The following is a 25,850-nucleotide window of genomic DNA, read 5'->3' as shown; positions in this document are numbered from 1 at the left end:
AGGTTAATAGGACTTAAGTACAGATGGTTTTGTTGACCAGGGTAGAAGAACACCCAGGATGCATTAACTGTTTTTAAATTCAAATTTATTTGAATTACAATTCAGTAAATTACTCTTCCTAACATTCCAATTCAACTTTCAGTAGAGTGTGGCCAATTCAATTAAAATTCCAACTCCAATTAATTGAAAGAGATTTTATTCGGATTTTTTTGCACGACCCTGATAATAACAATTGATGCATTATATTATATGGAGTATATATATTATGACAACATGCTGCATCTTCAGAGGCACATTTCCATTTTTGACACAGCTATACCAACACATTTCTTTTGCCAATTTCATTAAATAAATTTAAAAAAGGTAAAATTATTGATTTTTAGTTTTTATGTTTAAATAACTGACCACATAATATCATTTCTGTTTTTTAGATAAAGAATACATTTGTAAAGATGTATTACAAATGTATGTATTACTGTATTACAACATTCTTTAACCCTAGTCCTGAAGGACCAGTGTCCTATAGATTTTAGTACAAATCCCAATTTACCAATCCTCACTGTTTCATTAATTTTAGCTGCTACTTGCACATAGCACAAGCTAAAGCCATCATTGGGTGAATTGCATATTCATAGCCAGACCAACGAGGACATTGGTTATTAACAGTGAGACACAGAGGACTTTGACCTGAGAGGTGAGACCTTCGGACTAAACATTTGACTAAACATATCATATCAACACAGATTTAAAACACACATACGTCATATAGTAAAACTTTAAAAACTATTTGTTGATTGGTATAGTTTCAAGATAATAAAAATGAGAAAACAGGCTTAATGCATATAAAAAATTGAATATGTGCATGAAAAAATTGTTGTTCTTGTTATTATTATTATTTTACTAACATGAAAGTGATTCATCCAAATTTACCTTTCATTGTTTTGTCCTGCTGTTAATATATGCAGTGTCCTGATATTCTGTTGTCTGCACTTTTTCTATGTGATTTTATGTCTGACTTTCCTGGCTTCAAAGCAGTGAAAATACTTTCCAGTCTTACTCACTTGCTCAGTCTAAAGCAATGGCCAAGAAAAGCAACAAATGAAAGTCTACAATTTGGCAAACAAAGAACAGAGTGAATAAAACACCAAAAGTAATTTTTATCCTCACAAAATAATAAGAGTGAGAGAGAGAGAGAGAGAGAGAGAATGGGAATGATTTAGTAAACTGAATAATAATTCGATTAAGAATTATAAACGGACCCATCACAACTTTTATAAGGAAATTGTGGATTACTTTTTGTCTCAAATATACATATACTGCATATTTTGCATATCAGATGTCAAATTTCCTTTAGTGCTGCAAATAATGACCTTTGATCGTACACTTTGATAAACTTCCTAAGCAATGATTGACATAAACAAAGCAAAGACTTAAACACTGAATCATCAAAAACACAACAACCTGAATACCAGTATATGATGTCATGTGCATCAAACAGTAACCAGGATGGAACAAACAAAATATTTCTACACTCCCAGAAAAAAAAAAAAAGTACCAAAGCTGTCAGTGGGATGGTACCTTTTCAAAAGGGACTAATATGTACCATTTAGGTACTAAATATATACCCTTTAGGGGTAAATAAGGTACAAAGGTATACCTTTTGAAAGGGTACTGGTCCAGTGGTAGCTTTTTAAAAAAAAAAAATTTCTGACAGTGTCCAAACAACTCCTCCAGACAGTGCTTGTGCTGCCACCTCTAAACAATTAAAGGACTTAATGTTTAATGTATATACAGTACATGTATGTGCAAACTTTATGTACATACATTTTGTTAATATTATAGTTACATTTGCAGTACCCACATGCAATTACAAATGTAATTGCATAGTGACCTTACTCTTAAAATTGTGTCGTTTTATTTACCCATGCTCATGTTTGTTTAAAACCATAAGACTTTAGTGCATCTTCAAAACAGAAATATCATTTCCATGAAACCTGTTAGATTTCTGTCCCTCCATTGAAAGATCTTGCAACCAAACTTCAAACATAAAAAATTACAATAAGACATATTAAAAGTAATCATCTCTTTAATCCTGTTTAAAACCATAAGACTTTAGTGCATCTTCAAAACAGAAATATAATTTCCATGAAACCTGTTAGATTTCTGTCCCTCCATTGAAAGATCTTGCAACCAAACTTCAAACATCAAAAATTACAATAAGACATATTAAAAGTAATCATCTCTTTAATCTAACTCTTCTGAAGAAGCACAATCACAAGCACAGTTGAGCTTTTTAAATATTTTTACCATATTTAATGTGCCCTATGTACAGTATGTATATTGACCAGTGTTCCTATATGAATAAAAGCCTAAATTAAATCTGCTCATCAAATAAAACAATTGTGCCTCTTTGGAAGACTTGGATTAAACCACTTGATTAATATTTACTATGTCTTTTTGTATGCATGAACATTTTGGTTGCGTGAACATTTAATGTATGCACAAAAAAGATTGGAGAATATTTTAATATTCAAATATCTTATTTATATTGTATCATAATCTTAAAAGTCGTATGCTTTTGGAATGGTATTAAGGTAAGTAAATGTTGACAGAATTTTCATATCTGGGTGAATTCAAATTATAAACGTTTACATGTGAATATGAACTTTAATTTTCTATGCACAAAAACAATCTTGCAAATACACATACAAATTCTAAACCATATGTTTATGACATTTGGTTTACAAACCAATAATAACCAAGTAAAAGAAAGAAAGAAAGAAAGAAAGAAAGAAAGAAAGAAGTCAAAAAGCTATTCAGTATTTTTTTTTCAGAATTCAGACTTTTTGATGTAGATGATAAAACAAAAACAAGTATTTTAGCACTTGGCAAGTGAAAGAATTTGACATGAATGTTAAAGTGAAATAATCTTCATAAGATCATTGATATGACCTCACATTGTGTGCTTAATTAAATATAATAACTAAATAAATAAAATAAAATAAATAATAAAAAATAAATCCAAATAATATTCTTAAAACAACAGGTTTTTTTTTTGTTTGTTTTTTTGCATGTTTGTCTGTCCGGTTTTGTGACATTCAACAACACTAGGATATGACATGTCACAAAGACTTCCTTCTTCTTAGAAAGGTCTGGTGGTCAAACTGGATCTTCACCTGACATGGTGAGCTCCGGCAGACAAAACAGCTGCTAAACTCCCTCTTCAACTACTACATCTGTTTACAGCTGACAAATAATGTGTTTAAACCAAAAGTATAATCTCATGAATTTGTCAATTTAACAGCTGCCTCTTTTGTCCATGAAAAACACATTTTGGAACATCATCTACATTCATCACAGGTCAATGAGTACAGACCCACCTCTATAATTCAAATGCAGTCCTTCCTGTCTTCAGAGTTTTTGGACTTCAATGTCTTTTCTTAATGTAGCCAACACGTTTTGATTATGAATAATAACTACAGGCTTTCAATGTGTCACCTGATTCTAGAGAAAACTCTGTGATATCTGACACTCCTTGTGCTTGTGTAGGAGTTTGTCCCATGTGACTTTACAAGGGGTGGAGCTGTTATCATGTGACAATACGCACCAGTGAACCCAGGCATTGTGTCACCTGGCAGGTGTGCTTTGAATGGGTGTGTGTGTGTGTGTGTGTGTGCGTGCTCTTGTGTTATTCCTGGAGTATCTACTTTCTTGCTGTTCTTTGCAAATGAGTTAACTGAACAAGTCAAGTCAAACAGTAACTTAAGAGATGACTGACACTTTCTATATGTAAAGTGTAAACTTTCTATATGAGGGTTGAAATGCACAGTGGTGCTTTCCTTTTGTTGCTTTCAAATCAATATATTAAGCTCACCAAGAAAAAGACCAATAAACCAATCCATATTTTTGTACACTATCCATTGCATTTTCCCATCCTTTTCTTGTAAAAACAGGGTCTCAAAAATCTTTGCTTAGAGTATGTTAGAACACATCTCCCCATTATAAGTGATGTTTGACAAGCATCACTATTAATATTGCTCCTTTACGGCAAGTTTTGTTCAAATCCCTAATTCGAAACATTAAACTATAGTGCACAACTTGTGCCATTTGTGTTATGAAGTTCAAGTTAATTTATTTATAAAGCACATTTAAAAACAGCCACAAGACTGACCAAAGTGCTGTACATTAAAATCAAACCATAAACACATAAAACAGAAATAATAAAACATATGAATTTAAAACCAAAAGGAATGACAGATAAACATTCTGAAGACAAGTAATAATCAAGACCATAATACAATGCAATAAAAACGGGATATTAGTAGGCCAGATCAAACAAGTGTGTTTTCAAAAGTGACTTTAACATAGATAGGGAAGATGCCACTCTAATCTCAAGCGGCAGATTGTTCCATAACCGAGGCCCAACCACAGAAAAAGCTTGATCCCCTTTACGTTTAAGTTTGGACTGAGGAACTAAAAGGAGATTCTGATCACTGGATCTTAGACTTCTAGTGGGAGTATAAAAATGCAACAGCTCCGAGAGATAACTAGGGGCTTGGCTATGTAAAGATTTATACACCAGTAAGATAACTTTAAAATCAATTCTAAATTGAATAGGCAGCCAATGAAGGGCCTATATTATATAGGATAATATAGGCCCTTCATCACGATGAAGTATAGGATGATGTGCGACTATTTTGAAGAAATCTAGCAGCAGCATTTTGGACCAATTGTAGGCGAGTCATTTGCGACTTTGAAATACCGCAATATAGTGAGTTGCCGTAATCTAAGCGTGAAGTAATAAAGGCGTGGACAGCCATCTCTAACGTTGTAGCATTTAAAAAGTGTTTGATTTTAGACAGCAAGCGTAGTTGGTAAAAACTGGAACCAATTACAGAAGAGATATGCTTGTCCAATTTTAATGACTCATCAAGATGGACACCCAGATTTCGCACACGAGAAGAAGCTGCCCAGATCTAGGCTGGTAACCTGAGAATGATCAGTAGGACTGAAAACAATCACCTCGGTTTTATCTTCATTTAACGACAAAATGTTTTGATCTAGCCAGATTTTGACCTCGTCTAAGCACCTTAGTAAAGTACTAAGTGCTGAAGGATCATTTCTCTTAATAGGTAAATAAATCTGGGTATCGTCAGCGTAGAAATTAAAAGATTTCCTTCTCAGAATGGAATCCAGAGTAAGCTCGACTCCTGGTATTTTAGATCCTCTAGCCGGCAAGCTGATTCGAGGGCGTCCGCCGACTTCTTCCCCGATGTCCACGAACAGCTCGTGAAGACGTGGTCTGCGCCCCAATCGGCACATGTCCACTCCAGTGGTGGAGGTAACAAATTACAACTACTCACGTTACTGTAATTAAGTCGTTTTTTTGGGTACTTGTTCTTTTTTTGAGTATATTTTTAAAGCTGTACTTTTACTTGTACTTAAGTACAAATTAAGCAAAATAATCTACTTCGTTACTTTTAAATCATAGTTCGTTACTTAGTACGCTCACAATTTGAATTGATATTCAAACCTTTGATGGCACTTCAGTAGCCAATAAAGACATCCGATCGTGAAGGGACCAATAACAGCCCTGATATCTAAACCGGGAAAAGCCGCCGCTGCAGCAGGTGAAGAGATGATCAGACAGTGAGGGAGCTCAGCGTCATTTATGGACTCCAAGTTTGGAGAAACAAACTACATGGTAGTGTTATCATAAATATCTATATTTTGATACCGATACTGAAATATCTGACACGGTTCCATTACTCATTTTCCACAGTTGGCTATCTACTGAATACTACAAGCTGCGTCTCGCTCTTTCCTCTCTGACTGAGTTTGACACGCATCCGCCTCCTGTCAATTACAGAGTCTGAATATCCATAAACCACATATGACTGTTAAATCACTGCTTATAAAAATTCAGTGTTGTCATATTTCGGATACCTCAAGAGAATTGAGGTCATTTGTTTTATAATTTTATTACTGAATGTGTTCTTGTCTTTTTTTTAAATTCAATTCAGAAATAAATCAAATTTGAAATCAAGCTTCCTTGTGCTGTAAGCTTTTGCAACAAAGTTACCCTATTTTAAAGACACAAATACACAGAATGAGCAAATATTTAAGATTGAGATTTTTTTGAATGGTATTTGATCAATATTTATATGTATGTAAATAAAAGCCTGTATTAAAACCTGTTCATCATATAAAGCGAATGTGTCTTTTTAGAAGACTTGGATTAAACCAATTGCAAAGCTTGAAATAATAAGCTTGAAATAATGATTGCCTTGAAATAATTAATGGACAAGTCAATACACTGGAAAAAAAAAGGTCTGCCGTCGTAATCTTTAATCAAAAACTGAAAATTGGCTTCTGCTCTGGAATAACGTTCTCGCTGTGATGACATCAGTTTTGACGGCTTGGGGAGAATCCTCTTGTTAACTCATGTGTCAAGTCAAATTCCTTGTGTGTGTAAACATACTTGGTAATAAAGCTCTTCTGATTCTGATTCTGATTCAACAGCCATTTATGAGCATTATTTAAATATTCAATGCAATTATCCAAAAAAAAAAAAAAATTAAACAATTATCTAGTTTATATTTATTGTTTTGAGAAAGACTATTACTTTTTAACAGACTGCATTTGCATAATGTTTTATTTTATTTTCAAAACTTATTTTGTACAGTAAGGAGGCTATATGCTTCAGATGTGTTCACTAATCAAGTGATTCTCTTTCATCTTCTAAATGAAAACAGTGAAAGACAGTAATACGTGTTCTAAAAACATCTACCAGCTCAGCATGACCTACCAATTGTTTAAACTAACCCACAATCCTAAGCTTAACCATAAACATAAACTACAATGACACAAATATAGCATGATAGGTCAGATTTTCATAAGTCAAGTCCTTTATTTTTATAGCGCTTTATATAATAGAGGTTGTTTTCTGGTATACTCTGAGAAAAAAGAAAAAAAAAAAAGGTACAAAAGCTGTCATTGGGGTGGTACCTTTGTACAACTTTGTTACCTTATTTACCACTAAAGGGTACTTATAACTAACTTAAAAGTACATATTAGTACCTTTTGAAAAGGTACTGCTACAGTCACAGCTTTTGTACCCTGTAACGATAGTGTCATTATTCAGCTCCAGTGTTGGTTTAGTTCAATTCAATAGCTGTGTAAAGTTAAGCCACTTTGAAATAAATAAGTTCAGTTCAGTTAAGTTCAATAACAGTATCGATGTTGCAAAATTCATGAATATGAAAAAAAATTGATTCAGCTATAAAGCAGAATCAAAATATGTGTGTCGTTATTCAGCTCAATTCAGTTCAAGTTTTGTTCTCATCTGAGAGTGCAGTTAATCAATCAATGATATTGCTGAATGTCAAGTGTCTTTTAGACACCAAAAAAAGCAAGCCAATGCAACAGTGGCAAGACATGACTCAATCAGGTAACATAAACCATAACTCAATGTGACTCCCTTCTGAAATATAACCACGGGAGGTGTAACTTAGTGGTATATTTTAATAAATTATTTTTATATAATTTTAATTCGTTTCTAACCTTCTTTGATAATTTTCACTTTTGCTTTTAGCAGACACCTTTATTCAAAGCAATTTGCATTGCATTAATGCATTCAAGGCTGTAAACATTTTATCAATAGTTCGATACCTTGATTTGCTGAAGAATACCTACCTTAATTGGCTGTTGAATACTTAATCAATACTTCATCATCCTGACTCTGTCTATAATAAACCAGTATTTTTCAACTCTTGTCATGGGGCCCACAGCACTGCACATTTTGTATGTCATCTTTATTTAAAACCTCCTGACTACCAGGAAAAAAAAGTTTTGTGAATTTAGTATTTTGTCATGTCATTACATTGTTTAGAGCATAAGAACAAATTTGAAAAAGTTTTTTACTGTGACATGTAACGTCTCAGAGAAATCACTAAAACATAATGTCCTCTACAGAGGACAAAACTCCATAGCTGGTAGTCAGGAGGTTAACACTGGTTTAACATTAGCAGAGCACTCCATGAGTTCCATGATTTTTTACACGCTTTATATACGGTCAAAATGTAACATTTGTGCATTTAAGGACCCCTATAGCACTGTTAACTACAGTATTCTCAACACAAATATAGACACATGAACACACAAGGACTGACTTAAAATAGTAAGCTTCATGTTTGTCTTGGCAGTCATCAAAATCAGTCATCAACATTTAAAAGGTGATTTAGATAAGGTATTCTATAGTCAGAAATTTCAACACAACAAATGTCCACAATTAGAGTTCCTTTTGTATTGTTAAAATGTTGGGCTAAATCATTGTAGATCCATAGTAACTTGTGTTAAAATTTCAAATCAAACATAAGACAGTATGGTGAAACATTATCAATTTCGTGACAACATAATTAATACAAGGTGCAATTCCCAACATAAAATTAATAAAAATAAAATTTACATTTAGAGTGCTATGTAGGTATCGGTGTTTGTTTTTAAAGCAAATTTATCAAAGTACAAATATCTGATACAAAAATACTATAGATACTATAGATACTATAAGAATTTAGAAATTCCAAATAGTTATTTTCTTTCTTTTTTTTTTTAAATAAAAAAAAATAAAAATATGCAGCATATGCATATATCAAGGACCAATTCTCACTATTAAATAGTTGTTTATCAGCAAGCATAGCATGCATATCTGTTGTTTATTAGTAATTAAAGCACATTAATGCCACTCTGCATGTCCACATTTTAGATCCCTTAATTCTACCCTATACATAAACTTAACAAATACCTTACAAACTAAAAAGGCAAAAGACACAATAGTTTACTATTGTTTACTACTGTAAAGCTGCTTTACAGCAGAATTGAAGTTTGTTTGAATCATTGACACACTATTTTCATGTTTAACACTGTAAAGCTGCTTTGACACAATCTGTATTGTTTAAAGCACTATATAAATAAAGGTGACTCGACTTCAAAAGTTAGTTAGCAGTGAGAATTGGTCCTGTGAACTTTTTTCCAAAAAGAAAATTAAATACAATTAAAATTAAAATGAATAAAATAAAATAATACATTAAATAATATTTAAAAAAAACAACAACTTTGTATTGCAGTATTTCTAATGTTATTGAATCATTGAATGATAATATACAATACTTGATGTTGACCTTTTTCCCGAGTTAAGATTTTCTTCAGACTGTCTCTGCATCTTTTATACGGAAATGTGGAATGGTTCTCCTAAAAAAGACAATTAACACACATTCAGTCAGTATTTAATTAATGTGTAAAGTGCTGCTTGGTTTAATGTAAAAAAAAAAAAAAAAAGCAGACCAGTATGAAGAGAAAATGATTTGTTTACCTGCAGAGCTTTCATCAGATTCACCAGATTTACTGATTCTGCAAAAGAAGCAGGCTGCCACAATCACAGCCAGCATGAAAACAGCGGCTATCACAGATGAGGAACCATACCTGAGGATTTGTTTACAATTGTATTAGAAATGAAACTTTTACCATGAATTTGGTTTTCGCAAAGCAAAGAGGACAACAGAAAAATATAAACTTACGAGGTTATCTGTTTACAGTTTTTTTCCGTAGCGTTTTTACAAAATTTTACAGTTAAAATTACACTTATTTTTTACAGTGTAGGTTTATTGTAGTCTGTCTACAAATGTACAAGAATACATGCAATTTGACAAATAGTCAAGTCACCTCATCTACAGTGATTATGAAATTCAATACCTAAAGTTTTGGTCTAGTGACAAACATATTTCAGCCAGAATTACTATTAGGCAATGTATATCAGTGCCATGAAAAAAAATGATGTGTTATCAGGGTTTACGATTTTACGAGCCCACCCTTAAGCAGTTTAATAGAGAAGTTAATTGAAAGTCATACTTTTACTTTAGTTACCTATAGTGTGCAAACCTTATTATGTGAAAAATTATATTTCAACATTTCTTGGGGGAACACAATATTAACAAATGCTTTTAGAATGAATGCAAATGTTATGCGAGCAGACGCAAAGCATCAAAATAATTTGTCCACCATGTCTCTTTATGAGCACTGTACATTTGCATAACAATTTGTACTAAAGAAACATTTCAAGAGAAGTTGCAAAACATACATTAATAGAGCTGAAATTGTATATTGTATGAAAAACGGACAAAAGTGTAAGGTAAAAAAAAAAAAAGTGTAGTTATACTTACTGGCACACCGTGTGTCTGAAAACTGCGTGCACTGGGACACAGTTATCTCTCCAAGTTCTATAGTTTGAAAAAAAAAAGGTTTTATTGTTATTAGAGGAATTTCAAATCTTCAAAAATGAAAGTAATTTTTTCATACCTTCACATCTGCGGCATGGATTACATAGCACACCAACGTAGTTCATGGGTCCTCCAGAGCAGTTCTGGGCAACATACATACCTGTAGATTTGAATTGTATGATTATTTAGTCATTCACAGTGGTGACCTACATTTTCAGATTTATTATTACCATTTACTCTGTGGAACTCACCTTCTGGGCAGTTCAAGCAGCACAGCGATTCTTGAAGTTGGAAATGTTTCTCTGGGCATGTTACTACAGATAGAGTACTAAACGCAGCCACAAATATTGCCTGGAGCTTTAACGAGAATCATTTTCTTTTCAGTGTAAATCTCAAATTACATGTATCTAAATCAGGGATTAGGAACAGTACAAGAAATGATAAAAACAATAATAATAAAAAAAAGTTTTGGAAACCAAAAACAGTCATTCCAGAGTGAAACGATTGTATTTAAATGCTTGTTACTGGTTAATAACTGTATCGTATTGTTTCAATCATTTTTCATTAATCCAACAACTAAAGACTGTCTAACACTTCCTATTTTATACTTTCTGCATAAATATATTTATACTAAATTGTAGTTGACAATTACATTTAAAAAAAAGAAAAAGGTAAAAACATAAACAGTTGTAACACTTACCAAGACACATTTGGTGTCTGGCTGGTTCATTGTAGGTTTCATACCGTTTTCTGACAATTGTTGATCCTCGACTCTCTGCTTTTAAATGAGCACTGACGTGTTTAAGGAGTGGCCTCCAGAGGTTCTTACACACCATTTATATTATCTCTCATATCTTCAGGCGGTCAGAGATCAACTGTGTTTAACTAAAAGATAGATATGTGACATCTTGTGTGTTTCTTATAAATATATATTCACTGTAATGATTTTATATATGTTATATATATTTATAAGAAATGTACCTGCAATGTATATCCAGTCAGCCATGACTTATGCTCATTCATTCATTCATTCATTCATTCATTCATTCATGCTTAAAGTTAGTCCTATGATTAAAGTTAGAAGAAAGCAGCAATTGCCTTTCAACATAATTCCTGTTTGAAGCAACGACATGTAGCAGCAAAACAATACTAGTTTAAATGTTACTATCACCATTTGAAGTTAAATATTATCAGAGTGTTTAAAGCTCATGTGTAAAATGTAAGATACAACTGAAGTTATGATTTTCTGATGTTGCCTACAGCATGAATGCCACATTTTTTCCCCACTGAAGTTTCTAAACTATTGTGTCTTGCTTTAGAAATCAAAACTGACTTTCACCAAAGATTATAAACAACAACAGTAATCTTTTTTTTAAATAAACTATTTTCTAACCATATAAACATAATTTGTCTCAGACTGATTTGTCATTGTAGTTATGTAGCATATAAACAGCTCTGATAAAATCATACTGAAAAACTATAAAACATATTTCAGTTATATATATATCAGTTGAATGACCCAGTGCTTATGGTCCTAAAGATAGTGTCTATTATCTGTGTATATTCAGCGCTTTAGAAATCAAAACTGACTTTCACCAAAGATTATAAACAACAACAGTAATCTTTTTTTTAAATAAACTATTTTCTAACCATATAAACATAATTTGTCTCAGACTGATTTGTCATTGTAGTTATGTAGCATATAAACAGCTCTGATAAAATCATACTGAAAAACTATAAAACATATTTCAGTTATATATATCAGTTGAATGACCCAGTGCTTATGGTCCTAAAGATAGTGTCTATTATCTGTGTATATTCAGCAAAAATTACCTTCAGAGCGTTCAAGCATTTTTTTTTATTTTATTTAACAGAGAAAATTTTTATTTTATTTTTATATAGAACCAAGACAAAAACAGAACAAAAACCAGTGGCCTGTCACATGAAGTTAGTCGAACAAACTTTGAGTTTCAGAATAGGTTTAGAACTGACAAAACCTAACAAATCCAACATGGTTGTCACAGTTGGTTTTGGGTTTTGTTGGTTCCTGTCATGTTTCCTTTAACCCTGTCATGGGATTTTTGTTCATGTGTCTTGTTCCCATTGGTTTCTTTGCTGTATGTGTCATGTGTTCATTGGTTGGTTTGTCATGTGACCCCCTTTTGTTTGGTATATATAGCCCTCTTGTTCCCATTGTCTCTTGTCTAGCTTTGTTTCCTGTAATCATCTTTTGGTGAGTTTATGTTTTTGTTAAATCAAGTCAAGTCAGGTCTTTTTTTGTTTGTATTTTGTATTTCACTTCTATGTTCAATAAATGCTGCACTTGGGTTCTTAAACTCGCCTTCAGTGGGTCCCTCGTTACAGAAAGCTAGACTGCAATGAACCCAGCAGCTTGTTTATTGCGCCTTCGACAAGGCAACCAAGCCATCGAGGACTATGTGGAAGATTTCTGTGGCCTATGTTATCAAGTGGACTTCAACGATACTACTTTCAAGGACATTTTCCGTTTTGGCCTCACAAAGGAAATCTCTCAGTTAATGCCACCACATACCCCACACTGAACTCTAGAACAATATATTGCCTTTGCTTTGCGGATGAGTGGCTCTGCATTTACTGTGGGCATCGTCGAGGAGGAATACGGCATCATTCCAGAGTCTCGTCCCGTCATGCCTGCCAAGCCAGGGCCTGTTCATGTCACGCCTGCGCCTGCCAAGCCAGGTCCTGCTCACGTCACACCTGCCAAGCCTGGGCCTGCTCACGTCACACCTGTCAAGCCAGGGCCTGCTCACGTCACACCTGTCAAGCCAGGGCCTGCTCACGTCACGCCTGCCAAGCCAGGTCCTGCTCACGTCACACCTGCCAAGCCAGGTAGCCAGGTCCTGCTCACGTCACACCTGTCAAGCCAGGGCCTGCTCACGTCACGCCTGTCAAGCCAGGGCCTGCTCACATCACACCTGCCAAGCCAGTGCTTGCTCACATCACACCTGCCAAGCCAGGTCCTGCTCACGTCACACCTGTCAAGCCAGGGCCTGCTCACGTCACGCCTGTCAAGCCAGGGCCTGCTCACATCACACCTGCCAAGCCAGTGCTTGCTCACATCACACCTGCCAAGCCAGGTCCTGCTCACGTCACACCTGTCAAGCCAGGGCCTGCTCACGTCACGCCTGTCAAGCCAGGGCCTGCTCACATCACACCTGCCAAGCCAGTGCTTGCTCACATCACACCTGCCAAGCCAGGTCCTGCTCACGTCACACCTGTCAAGCCAGGGCCTGCTCACGTCACGCCTGTCAAGCCAGGGCCTGCTCACATCACACCTGCCAAGCCAGTGCTTGCTCACATCACACCTGCCAAGCCAGGTCCTGCTCACGTCACACCTGTCAAGCCAGGGCCTGCTCACGTCACGCCTGTCAAGCCAGGGCCTGCTCACATCACACCTGCCAAGCCAGTGCTTGCTCACATCACACCTGCCAAGCCAGGTCCTGCTCACGTCACACCTGTCAAGCCAGGGCCTGCTCACGTCACGCCTGTCAAGCCAGGGCCTGCTCACATCACACCTGCCAAGCCAGTGCTTGCTCACATCACACCTGCCAAGCCAGGTCCTGCTCACGTCACACCTGTCAAGCCAGGGCCTGCTCACGTCACGCCTGTCAAGCCAGGGCCTGCTCACATCACACCTGCCAAGCCAGTGCTTGCTCACATCACACCTGCCAAGCCAGGTCCTGCTCACGTCACACCTGTCAAGCCAGGGCCTGCTCACGTCACACCTGTCAAGCCAGGGCCTGCTCACGTCACACCTGTCAAGCCAGGGCCTGCTCACGTCACACCTGTCAAGCCAGGGCCTGCTCACGTCACACCTGTCAAGCCAGGGCCTGCTCACGTCACGCCTGTCAAGCCAGGGCCTGCTCACATCACACCTGCCAAGCCAGTGCTTGCTCACATCACACCTGCCAAGCCAGGTCCTGCTCACGTCACACCTGTCAAGCCAGGGCCTGCTCACGTCACGCCTGTCAAGCCAGGGCCTGCTCACATCACACCTGCCAAGCCAGTGCTTGCTCACATCACACCTGCCAAGCCAGGTCCTGCTCACGTCACACCTGTCAAGCCAGGGCCTGCTCACGTCACGCCTGTCAAGCCAGGGCCTGCTCACATCACACCTGCCAAGCCAGTGCTTGCTCACATCACACCTGCCAAGCCAGGTCCTGCTCACGTCACACCTGTCAAGCCAGGGCCTGCTCACATCACACCTGCCAAGCCAGTGCTTGCTCACATCACACCTGCCAAGCCAGGTCCTGCTCACGTCACACCTGTCAAGCCAGGGCCTGCTCACATCACACCTGCCAAGCCAGTGCTTGCTCACATCACGCCTGCCAAGCCAGGTCCTGCTCACGTCACACCTGCCAAGCCTGGTCCTGTTCACGTCACACCTGTCAAGCCAGGGCCTGCTCACGTCACACCTGAGTCCCCGGACAAGATGGCTGCCACGCCAGAGCCTCGTCATGCCATGGCTGCCATGCAAGTTTCCCCTAAGTATAATTCCTGTTTGAAGCAACGACATGTAGCAGCAACAATAATACAAGTTTAAATGTTACTATCACCATTTGAAGTTAAATATTATCAGAGTGTTTAAAGCTCATGTTTAAAATGTAAGATACAACTGAAGTTATGATTTTCTGATGTTGCCTACAGCATGAATGCCACATTTTTTCCCCCACTGAAGTTTCTAAACTATTGTGTCTTGCTTTAGAAATCAAACTGACTTTCACCAAAGATTATAAACAACAGCAACAGTAATCTTTTTATAAACTTTACTATTTTCTAACCATATAAACGGCTGGATTTACCTCTTTTCGTGACATAGGCAAAACTAATTTTTGGGCCCCCCTTCCCTATTAATATAATAGGCCTAATATTACCGCCTGTCAAGCCAGGGCCTGCTCACATCACACCTGCCAAGCCAGTGCTTGCTCACATCACACCTGCCAAGCCAGGTCCTGCTCACGTCACACCTGTCAAGCCAGGGCCTGCTCACGTCACGCCTGTCAAGCCAGGGCCTGCTCACATCACACCTGCCAAGCCAGTGCTTGCTCACATCACACCTGCCAAGCCAGGTCCTGCTCACGTCACACCTGTCAAGCCAGGGCCTGCTCACGTCACGCCTGTCAAGCCAGGGCCTGCTCACATCACACCTGCCAAGCCAGTGCTTGCTCACATCACACCTGCCAAGCCAGGTCCTGCTCACGTCACACCTGTCAAGCCAGGGCCTGCTCACGTCACGCCTGTCAAGCCAGGGCCTGCTCACATCACACCTGCCAAGCCAGTGCTTGCTCACATCACACCTGCCAAGCCAGGTCCTGCTCACGTCACACCTGTCAAGCCAGGGCCTGCTCACGTCACACCTGTCAAGCCAGGGCCTGCTCACGTCACACCTGTCAAGCCAGGGCCTGCTCACGTCACACCTGTCAAGCCAGGGCCTGCTCACGTCACACCTGTCAAGCCAGGGCCTGCTCACGTCACGCCTGTCAAGCCAGGGCCTGCTCACATCACACCTGCCAAGCCAGTGCTTGCTCACATCACACCTGCCAAGCCAGGTCCTGCTCACGTCACACCTGTCAAGCCAGGGCCTGCTCACGTCACGCCTGTCAAGCCAGGGCCTGCTCACATCACACCTGCCAAGCCAGTGCTTGCTCACATCACACCTGCCAAGCCAGGTCCTGCTCACGTCACACCTGTCAAGCCAGGGCCTGCTCACGTCACGCCTGTCAAGCCAGGGCCTGCTCACATCACACCTGCCAAGCCAGTGCTTGCTCACATCACACCTGCCAAGCCAGGTCCTGCTCACGTCACACCTGTCAAGCCAGGGCCTGCTCACATCACACCTGCCAAGCCAGTGCTTGCTCACATCACACCTGCCAAGCCAGGTCCTGCTCACGTCACACCTGTCAAGCCAGGGCCTGCTCACATCACACCTGCCAAGCCAGTGCTTGCTCACATCACACCTGCCAAGCCAGGTCCTGCTCACGTCACACCTGCCAAGCCTGGTCCTGTTCACGTCACACCTGTCAAGCCAGGGCCTGCTCACGTCACACCTGAGTCCCCGGACAAGATGGCTGCCACGCCAGAGCCTCGTCATGCCATGGCTGCCATGCAAGTTTCCCCTAAGTATAATTCCTGTTTGAAGCAACGACATGTAGCAGCAACAATAATACAAGTTTAAATGTTACTATCACCATTTGAAGTTAAATATTATCAGAGTGTTTAAAGCTCATGTTTAAAATGTAAGATACAACTGAAGTTATGATTTTCTGATGTTGCCTACAGCATGAATGCCACATTTTTTCCCCCACTGAAGTTTCTAAACTATTGTGTCTTGCTTTAGAAATCAAACTGACTTTCACCAAAGATTATAAACAACAGCAACAGTAATCTTTTTATAAACTTTACTATTTTCTAACCATATAAACGGCTGGATTTACCTCTTTTCGTGACATAGGCAAAACTAATTTTTGGGCCCCCCTTCCCTATTAATATAATAGGCCTAATATTACCACCCAAGCAAACAAAAAATATTTCTTAATCAGTGGAAACCGTTACAGTGTTTTCTATAGCAATAAGCGCTTGCATTCAATCAATACAAATCGAATATAGTTCTTCATTTGTTTGAGAACTTAGAAAGACAATTCCATTAATAGGTGATGCGTCCTGGCCACATAACCACTTCGGGAGTGCATTATTTCTCTAATAATTTTAACGGCCTGGAGTCACAATCACACATCAATTGTTCAGATGGTTTCTTTCAAGACATTTGACATGTTTCCATCCTGAAATCTCGTGTGTGTTGAACTAGCAAATTTTTTACGCACCTTATCCCAAACCTTCCGTTGCAAATTCCAAAACGTCATTTTAGAGCTAATAACAGAGGCTTGAACCATTGATATGCTGGCTAACGCAGTTATTAATGTAGTTATTAGAGAGAGAGAGAGAGAGAGAGATTAAGTGTGTGTGAATACCTGCTTTCAGACGTGCACTATCAGGGCCGGATTTACCTCTTTTCGTGACATAGGCAAAACAAATTTTTGTCATTAATTAATTGTACTATTAATTTAATAGGCCTAATATTACCACCCAATCAAACACAATATTTCTTAATCAGAGGAAACCGTTACAGTGTTTTCTATCACAATAAGCGCTTGCTTATTTTCAGTCAATAAAAATCGAATGTAGTTCTTAATTTGTTTGAGAACTGAGAAAGACCATTCCATTAATAGGCGTGGCGACGTGGCAACATAACCACTTCGGGAGTGCATTATTTCTCTAATAATTTTAACGACCTGGAGTCACAATCACACATCAATTGTTCAGTTTCAAAACATTTGACATGTTTCCGTCCTGAAATCTCGTGTGTGTTGAACTAGCAAATTTTTTACGCACCTCATCCCAAACCTTCCGTTGCAAATTCCAAAACATCATTTTAGAGCTAATAACAGTCTTGAGCCATTGATATGCAGGCTAACGCAGTTATTGTTGAAGTCTAACGCAGTTATTAGAGAGAGAGAGAGAGCCGCGAGTGCGTGTCTGTACTGTGTGTGTGTCTGTGAGAGAGAACGGGAGAAAGAAAGCGTGATTTACGTACATAAAATGGTTGAAGACATGGAAATAGTTTGTCATTTTTACCCTATTTGTTATATTTATTTGCTCAATGTCTTCTGGGGTTTTGGTTCTTTTACTGTTGTATATATCCCATAGTATAAAAAAAATATTATATATCTCTTCATGGTGTTTGGGGCCCCTCTGTACGAGCAAGCATAGGCACGTGCCTAGAATGCCTATGCGTAAATCCGGCTCTGCATATAAACATAATTTGTCTCAGATTGATTTGTCAGTGTAGTTATGTAGCATATTAACATCACTGAAAAAAAAAACATACTGAAAAACTATAAAAAAAATATTTCAGTTATATCAGTTGAATGATCCAGTGCTTATGATCCTAGAGATAGTGTCTATAATCTGTGTATATTCAGCAAAAATTACATTTTTTTTTTCATTTTATTTAACAGAGAAAATTTGTATTTTATTTTTATATAGAACCAAAACAAAAACAGAACAAAAACCAGTGACCTGTCACATGAAGTTAGACGAACAAACTTTGAGTTTCAGAATAGGTTTAGAACTGACAAAACCTAACAAATCCAACATGGTTGTCACAGTTGGTTTTGGGTTTATATCAGGTTCAGCATGTTCACAAGTTTATGATTAACATTGGAGCAAGTGCAACTGAAAGTGTAACATCTGCAACAAAAAAATCAAACAAAAAATCCAATCCAATCACACAACCTTCAATATGATCCACAAAAGTTTGAGAAGGCAGGTGAAATAAAACATCTGACAATATAATGTAAGTTAATCAAATTAATTTAATTAATTTATGTGGGATCAAAAAGAACTGTCCCAATTTACATGAATTCACTTTGATGTGAAATGCTTTAAGGAAGGTGATTTTGTCTCTAAAATGCTTTCACTGGGAACTGCATTGATATGTACAAACAATATGGGATAATGTCTTGACTTGTCAATTTGCCCTGATTGGCTGATTGGACCAGTTTCGGTTTGTAATCGCTTACATAGAATGGAACCCTAACCATGTAGTGCAAGTTACCATGGCGATGCACTCTGCTTAAAAAACATAAATCCATTATCTTAAACCTGAAAAACCAGTGTCCGCTCAAAAGAAACTTGAACTTACCTAGGTAGCCACTGAAAACCACAAGAGTGTAGTAAAAACACTCTTAAGAAAAATGTTTCTAAACGGGAACAAAAATAAGGGTTCTTCAGCTTGTAACAACAGTTTAATGCATTAATGAATGACAGTTGACAATAAACATGAATAAATACATGAAGAAGTAAAACAAAAAATAGAAGCATCAAATAAAATAATAATGAAGACCAAGAAACACAATCTTCTATGATGCCTTTAACTTAATCACATGTTTATTTTGGTGTAACTGAGTTTCTTTCTGCAGATGATGAGGTTTAAGGATTTAACAGCATGGTCAAAACAGTGAGGGCCAGTTATTTTTCTGATCCTATTAAAACAAAAAAAGCTGTAATCCCAGAATTGTATTTAATACATTGAATGCTGGCATTAATCCTCATGTCTTTGACTGTATTGATGTTTCTGTGCAAACTTGTGAATTTTTTCTTAAACATTTTATTGATAGGATCGCTGCTACCAGATTTTCTATTCAATTACTTGATCATGATGCATCAGTTCCTCCATTGACATGCTCTGCTGTCTTTAATCAGTTTGAGCCTGTTTCTATTACAACCCTGGCAGAGATCGTTGAACACTTGAAGCCTTCTACTAGTCCCCACGATATTATTATTATTCCACAATATTATTTTTAAACAGGTTTTTAGTGTTATTGGCCCTAGTATCTTGATTTTAATAAATTGCTGCTTGGTTTTAGGCTCTGTGCCAGCCTATTTTAAAAATGCTATAGTGCAGCCTCGAATGAAGTGATCTAATTTAGATAATACAGATTGATCTAATTTTAGACCGATTTCAAAACTGCCTTTACTCTCTAAAGTTTTAGAGAAGGTAGTTTTTATTCAATTACAAACACTTTTTTTTAATAGAAAAAAATCAGTGCTTGAAGTCTTTCTGTCAGGTTTTAGAGCACAACATGGTTCAGAATCAGCACTTTTAAAAGTTTATGCAATAATTTAATAAGTGTTGATTCTGGAGCTTCTTCGGCAGTCTTAGTTTTGTTAGATCTTAGTGCAGTGTTAATACCGTAGACAGTGGCGCAACTGCACATTTGCTGAGGGGTATGCAAGATCAGTCTTGGCGCCCCCCTGTATATTCTAGCCCCTAACACTGACTTGCAGAAAGTTTTCTGCAGGAGTTAATGGCTAAAAAAACAATAAGGATGGAAGAATACAAACTCATCTGGGGTGAAAAAAGTGACAAAGATATGAACCCCCTCCCCAGTTTTAAATACCATAGGGGAAAAAAGTAAAAAGTGGAAAAAAAATAAGTAAAAAAAGCATAAAAGAAAAATGTGTTATATAACATCCCCTTTAATTCCTGATAGCTGAGCCCAGACAGTAGAACACTTTTTGTTTTCTTCTTTCTTTCTTTCTTTTTCTTTTTTTTTTTTTCGAACACATGTAATATTGCTCACGTTTTAGTTGGGTCATTTTGGAGGGATTTACAATATTTTCTGTTATTATTCATTTGCCTCAAAGTTATTAATATTTTTTTATAAAATGAGAACACTGTATGTAAAATTCACTTTAAAGAATATCTGCATTTTTTTTTTCATTTTTACTTATAGAGATAATTCATGGAAAATTGCCATGCTTAAGTGGAATATTTCTGACACCTGGTAGAAAAAAATCCTATTAAAATGAACGTCATGATATTCCCACTATGACCACTAGATAGACGCAGAGGATCGTTCATTGTCTCATTTACCATTTCCACTCTGTATAGCTCTTTTCACATGTTTTGCGTTTGGAATTATATTTAGACATTATAAAATCACTATTATAACATTTAAAAATCACTTTTTTGCCAAAGTTGAGCATTGTTTTGTACTGAAGGATGAAGTAGCAAGAGTTAAAAAAAAACAAAAAAAAAACTCATAGAATCTACGTGAATCCCACAAATGGCCTATTTTGAATTCAAAACTGCAATTTTCAGCTGAAGATGACTAGTTTGCATCCTTGTTAACAATCTTCTTAGTTTCTCTCAAATGTAAATCAAATTCAGATTCACAAACATATTGTTAATGCTTTTCTTTTCCCTTTGTCTTTTCTGTTCTGCGCCCCAGAACGTTTCCCTTCTCTATTAATTTGTCATCTAATCTGTGACAATAATGTGTTGAAGAGTGAGCGGACTGCTGCTCTCCAGTGCGTCGCGCGCACTAATTATTGCGCGGCTTTGCCACACATACTTTGATATGTCAGCTCAATAAAACAGGCGATGTGCCAAAGATGTAGGCTACGGGGTAGTTGTGGGTGCAGATGCGAAGTAAAGTAATATTTAGGCTATGAGATTAATTTATTTCTCGTGCAGGTTGCCGAATTTATGCCTACACAGAAGTAAGCCCTGTTTAGGTTCTGCCCCGGTACGGGCTATTCGTTAACCATTCATTAGTCTGGTTGTGTGATGAGAAAGTGATGAAATATAGTTGTAATAAACACACTAAGAATCCACACAAATGTAGCAGCGGAGGACTGTTATTCTGTTGTGCGGAACTGCGGAAGAACTTATGACGGCACGGTTTAAAGTTTGGTTGACCAATCAGCGGAAAGGGGCGTTTCATTCCCGCCCACATGCAGAGATCGAATATTCAAACCATTTATTCATTTTCTAGTCCTGAATGTAAAAACGAAAAATCAAGCATAATTTTTTTTGTTTGTTTTTTGAAAAAATGAAAAACAAAAAAAGGGATTGTTTTCTTATTTTTTTGTTTTTAATATTAAATTAAAAAACTAATGAACGGAAGATACCCTGATTTGGTTGATATGTACTCAGTTCAGTGGTGTGTGGTGGTGTTCTAAAATAAGGAGGCAAATTTTATTTAAAAAAAATTTTTTTTTTTATTTTTTTTAATCAAATGTAAATTCCTGTCCCAGTCACATTTTCTTGGTTAAATAAACATTACACTATCATAAAAAGAAAAAGAAAGAAAGAAAACATATTCTATTTTATATTTTTACAGTAACAATGTAATCAATATTCTATTTATTAAAGCCATGAATCTCATCAAGTTAGTGTTTTTAAGCATTTTACATTTATTAAAATAAAAACTCTAGACAATAACGATTTAAACTATTTTATTTTTGAACTTATGTTCAGGTATTCTTTTTAGTAGTTAACTTTAACTAGGCCTATTTTTACATTTTTTCAGATCATCAGTAATCAAAACTCAGTAAATATTGGTCATAGACACAGAGATTTCTTTTCAATTTCACTTAGCTGATTATTCACAAACTCCCACAGGTCATGTTTTCATGCCATTTTAAGTCTTATTTTGACGTAACAAAGTGGTTGGATCTAAGTGTTTGAGTTGTTAACTTACTTTTTTAAAATTAGTCTTCCCATTAAAGCCATTGTTCATTCAGACTGATTCGCGGAAGGCGCATGAACACATTATCGATTATTGATCGTCAGATCCAATCATATGGAGGCATTGTCCTCCAATACCCAGCGGGCACCTTGATATCAATTTGATGTCAAATATTAGTCAAGACTTGATCAAGATGCTGTATAACATCATTTTAAATTCAGTTTGGATGGCAATTTCTTCCAGTGGTAATGGAGTTAAAATAGGAAATTAATCCTACACTGAAATTGGTTTATTGTATATGTAGGCCAATATGTTTGACGTACGATTTACATCAAATCAAGGTCATGGTTTAGAAATCTAATTGATGTAATATGGACATCACATTGACATCAATGATTTGTTTGTTTAATTGATATTTATTGCATAATATGAATTCTTTGTCAGCCTGAGTAAGTTTAAGTAGTATTTTTGTGGCCTTGAACAGCATCCATTTGCCTCATCCCCTTTTGAAACGTGTCCCAGTTGGCAATTGATGTTCAAAAGACGTGAAATTGACATCAAACATTGACATCAAAAAAGAGGTCAAATATCCAAATCAAACTGATGTCAGAAACTTGACGTCTATTTGACATCCACACACTGATGTCTTTTTGTCCACCAACCCAGTGGGAACTTGATGTTGAGAAGACATTGACGTCAAAAAACAGGACAAATATCCAAATCAAACTGACTTCTCAGAAACTTGATGTCTATTTCACATCCACACACATCCTTTCTAATTCCCATTCAATGCAAAGCGTTCTCTGCTGTTTAACACCACACCTGTAGATGGCGCCATGCTAGTAGTGACGTTGAGCCTCTGCTTCAAAAGCATTGACAATCCTAAACTCTGTGTCCATGCTTACGTTCTGTCACTTATTCTCAGGTGGGTACATGTGTTGACATCTCATGAAATATAAAACAAGTTATCTTGGGTAACTTTAACACTTTCAAGAACATGTGTTTCAATAAAATATGACTGTGTTATGATTTCTGGTACTCTTTGTGTATGCACGGCTGTACCACGTGGCACGGGAAAAAAATCGCTCTGTGCTTTGATTACATTTCCCCCGTAGCGCGCGGGCAACAAAGTTTGGAATGTGCGTGAGGTTAATCCATGGTACACCGCTATTTGACTTGGTAGTTGTACTCCATTTTGCAGTTAAAACTCGTTTCCCAGCTGCACTATCTACAGCCCTATGATTTTCGTGATGCAGACAATGTGGAAGGAACCGCAGAATCCAGGCATAAATCCAGAATTCGCTGTGTAATGCAGAATGTCACGGAATTTGCCCAATTTGAATTAAACAATCAGGAAGTAGCGCTGCAAAGTTAATCAAATTCAGATTGAGATATGGACTATATTGATTTTTGTTCACAATAAGAATAGGTGCATGTACATTTGTATTACTGACTTCAAAGCCCGGGTTTTTTGGCCCGACGAAAACCTTGGGCCAAAGCGGGCCGGCTGGGGCTAGAGGAGTGGCTATTAACAAAGGCGGAGTTTCTACACATCTGGAGAGCGTTAGTGCCGCGGATCATTCCATAAAGTTAACAGCTATAACACCAGCATTAAAGACTTTTAAAACAAGTTTAGTTCAAAACTAGGGCTGCACGATAAATCGCGATGTGTATTATGATCACCATACAAGGCAGAAATATTTATAAGCTATGGAAAAGACTATGCATGCAAGCCATTAACCTTACCATAGTAAACATAAATACGACCACTTGAAGAAATCAGACGTCAGCTTCTAATTCTCTATCACAATCCTGTATTTACTTAATAACATGTTTTATCTGTCATAAGTCTCGTCTCGAGAGTTTAGCTCCGGGTATGACATAAACATATAATAATGGTTTTTGTTCGGGAGCTTAAAAATTTTTTTACTGTATTTTTGAGCAAATAAATGCAGCCTAGCTGAACATAAGAGACGTAACATTAAAAACCTTAATTATTCCAAATTTTTAACCAGTAATGTATGTATAGAGAGAGAAGATGTAATCCAGAGCCACAGAAATGAGGCTGCAGTCCATGTTTGAGGCACGACTGAATAAGTAGGTATGTTCATACCACTTTATTTCTGTGTGACTAATTTTCAATCCTGATAAATTAATTCATTATGATCAATGCATCACTTATTATTGTAAAACATTATTGATGCTTTTGGATTTAAACCTTTAACAAAGCATGCAAACAAACGGCCGCTTTTATCGTGTTCGTTTTGTGATCGCGCTAGCAGTGACTTATTTCTGATTAGTTTTCTGATAACTTCTCTTTGTTGGTGAAATGATGGGGCTGCATGACGTTGTTCCTGAGAGGCCTGTAAAGGGCGGGTTTTAGTGAAGCACAGCGGAGCTTCTGGCCCGACGGTGGAAACGCAGCATGATTTTGGCCTCGCTGCTACAGCCCGGCCCGTTTAAAGCACTGGCTCGCACTGGCCCGACAGTGGAAAAACGGCTAATGAGCTCAGGATCTGTTGAGCAGCAAATACTCCAGCATGTTCTTGTCAGTCATCTCTTCTTATTCTCGACCTGTGATCAGTCAAAGCTGACTCCGGTAGCTCTTGTTGGATGCAGGTTTGCCAAGTCCGCGTTTTTTTTCCACAGAATTGGGCTACTTTTAAACTGTTGCCATGGGTTGATTTTCCCAAGTGTGTTAAAGGTTTGAAATATTGCATCAATTACATTTGACTGAAATGCTTGTATTGAAACATTTTGCATGAAACTTTCATGGACTTTTTCATTAACTGTTCCCTCCTGGTGGAATGACCTGCCCAACTCAATCCAAGCAGCTGAGTCCTTAATATTTTCAAGAAACGGCTGAAAACACATCTCTTTCATCTTCATTTGACCCTCTAACATTTGCACATAACTACAGGAAACACTGCATCTAACAATGCTTTGGAAAAAAAAACAGTTAATTTAAAAAATAAAATAAAAGCATATACATCAACCCAAATATGGTTATCTAACAAGCATGTGTCCTATTCTTTGTACTAAACTCCTGAAACATAGGTGTCTTTTTGAAACATTGGTGTCTGTTTATATGATATGACAAAAGTTTTCTCAAAAGAAATTGTAAAATGCTCATGAAGTGACTAGAGCAGTTCTGGAGATTATGTGTATGTGTTCATGTACTCATATATATATTGAGATGGCTGAAAAGACCACCAGCGATACACATGCACGCTTAAATGAAACCGCGCGTCTGCGCCATTAATTTCCACGAGGTGGGGACTGGGAAAATATTTCAGGCTGGGAAGTCTCACACTCATCCAGGCCATCCCATACACCCAAACAAATTCTAAAACACAGACAACCCTATTTTTGTATGGTCATCACAAAAACTTAGGCTGGGGACATGCAAAATAATTAAAAGTTCTCTCCTGAACTGCACCTTCACTTCCATTTTAATTTTCAGTCTCTTTATTTTGCCCTGATATCTCTATGTCTCTCACAT

General features: G+C 37.3%; 2 protein-coding genes across 2 annotated transcripts in view; both read right to left on the bottom strand.

Annotated features, from left to right (window-relative positions):
• LOC107754562 (LIM domain and actin-binding protein 1-like) overlaps window positions 1-3,546 on the bottom strand; it is a 31,498-nt gene extending 27,952 nt beyond the window's left edge. The window contains exon 1 of the mRNA XM_016571054.1: window positions 3,381-3,546. The gene's annotated coding sequence lies outside the window, so the exon portion shown is untranslated. The remainder of the gene's footprint in view (window positions 1-3,380) is intronic.
• A 5,561-nt stretch (window positions 3,547-9,107) lies between these two features.
• Window positions 9,108-11,049, bottom strand: LOC107754566 (CD27 antigen-like). Its single transcript, XM_016571057.1, has 7 exons — window positions 10,975-11,049; window positions 10,526-10,631; window positions 10,354-10,434; window positions 10,218-10,274; window positions 9,576-9,591; window positions 9,371-9,480; window positions 9,108-9,249 (listed from the first exon to the last, which is right to left on the bottom strand). Exons 1-7 carry the CDS (start codon window positions 11,014-11,016, stop codon window positions 9,224-9,226), a joined length of 438 nt encoding a protein of 145 aa, XP_016426543.1. The 5' UTR covers window positions 11,017-11,049; the 3' UTR covers window positions 9,108-9,223.
• Window positions 11,050-25,850: the final 14,801 nt, after the last annotated feature.

This window comes from Sinocyclocheilus rhinocerous, unplaced genomic scaffold (assembly GCF_001515625.1).
Source record: "Sinocyclocheilus rhinocerous isolate Xijiao unplaced genomic scaffold, SAMN03320098_v1.1 scaffold2006, whole genome shotgun sequence".
NCBI lineage: Eukaryota > Metazoa > Chordata > Actinopteri > Cypriniformes > Cyprinidae > Sinocyclocheilus > Sinocyclocheilus rhinocerous.
This window is presented reverse-complemented; position numbering and strand designations above follow the sequence as displayed.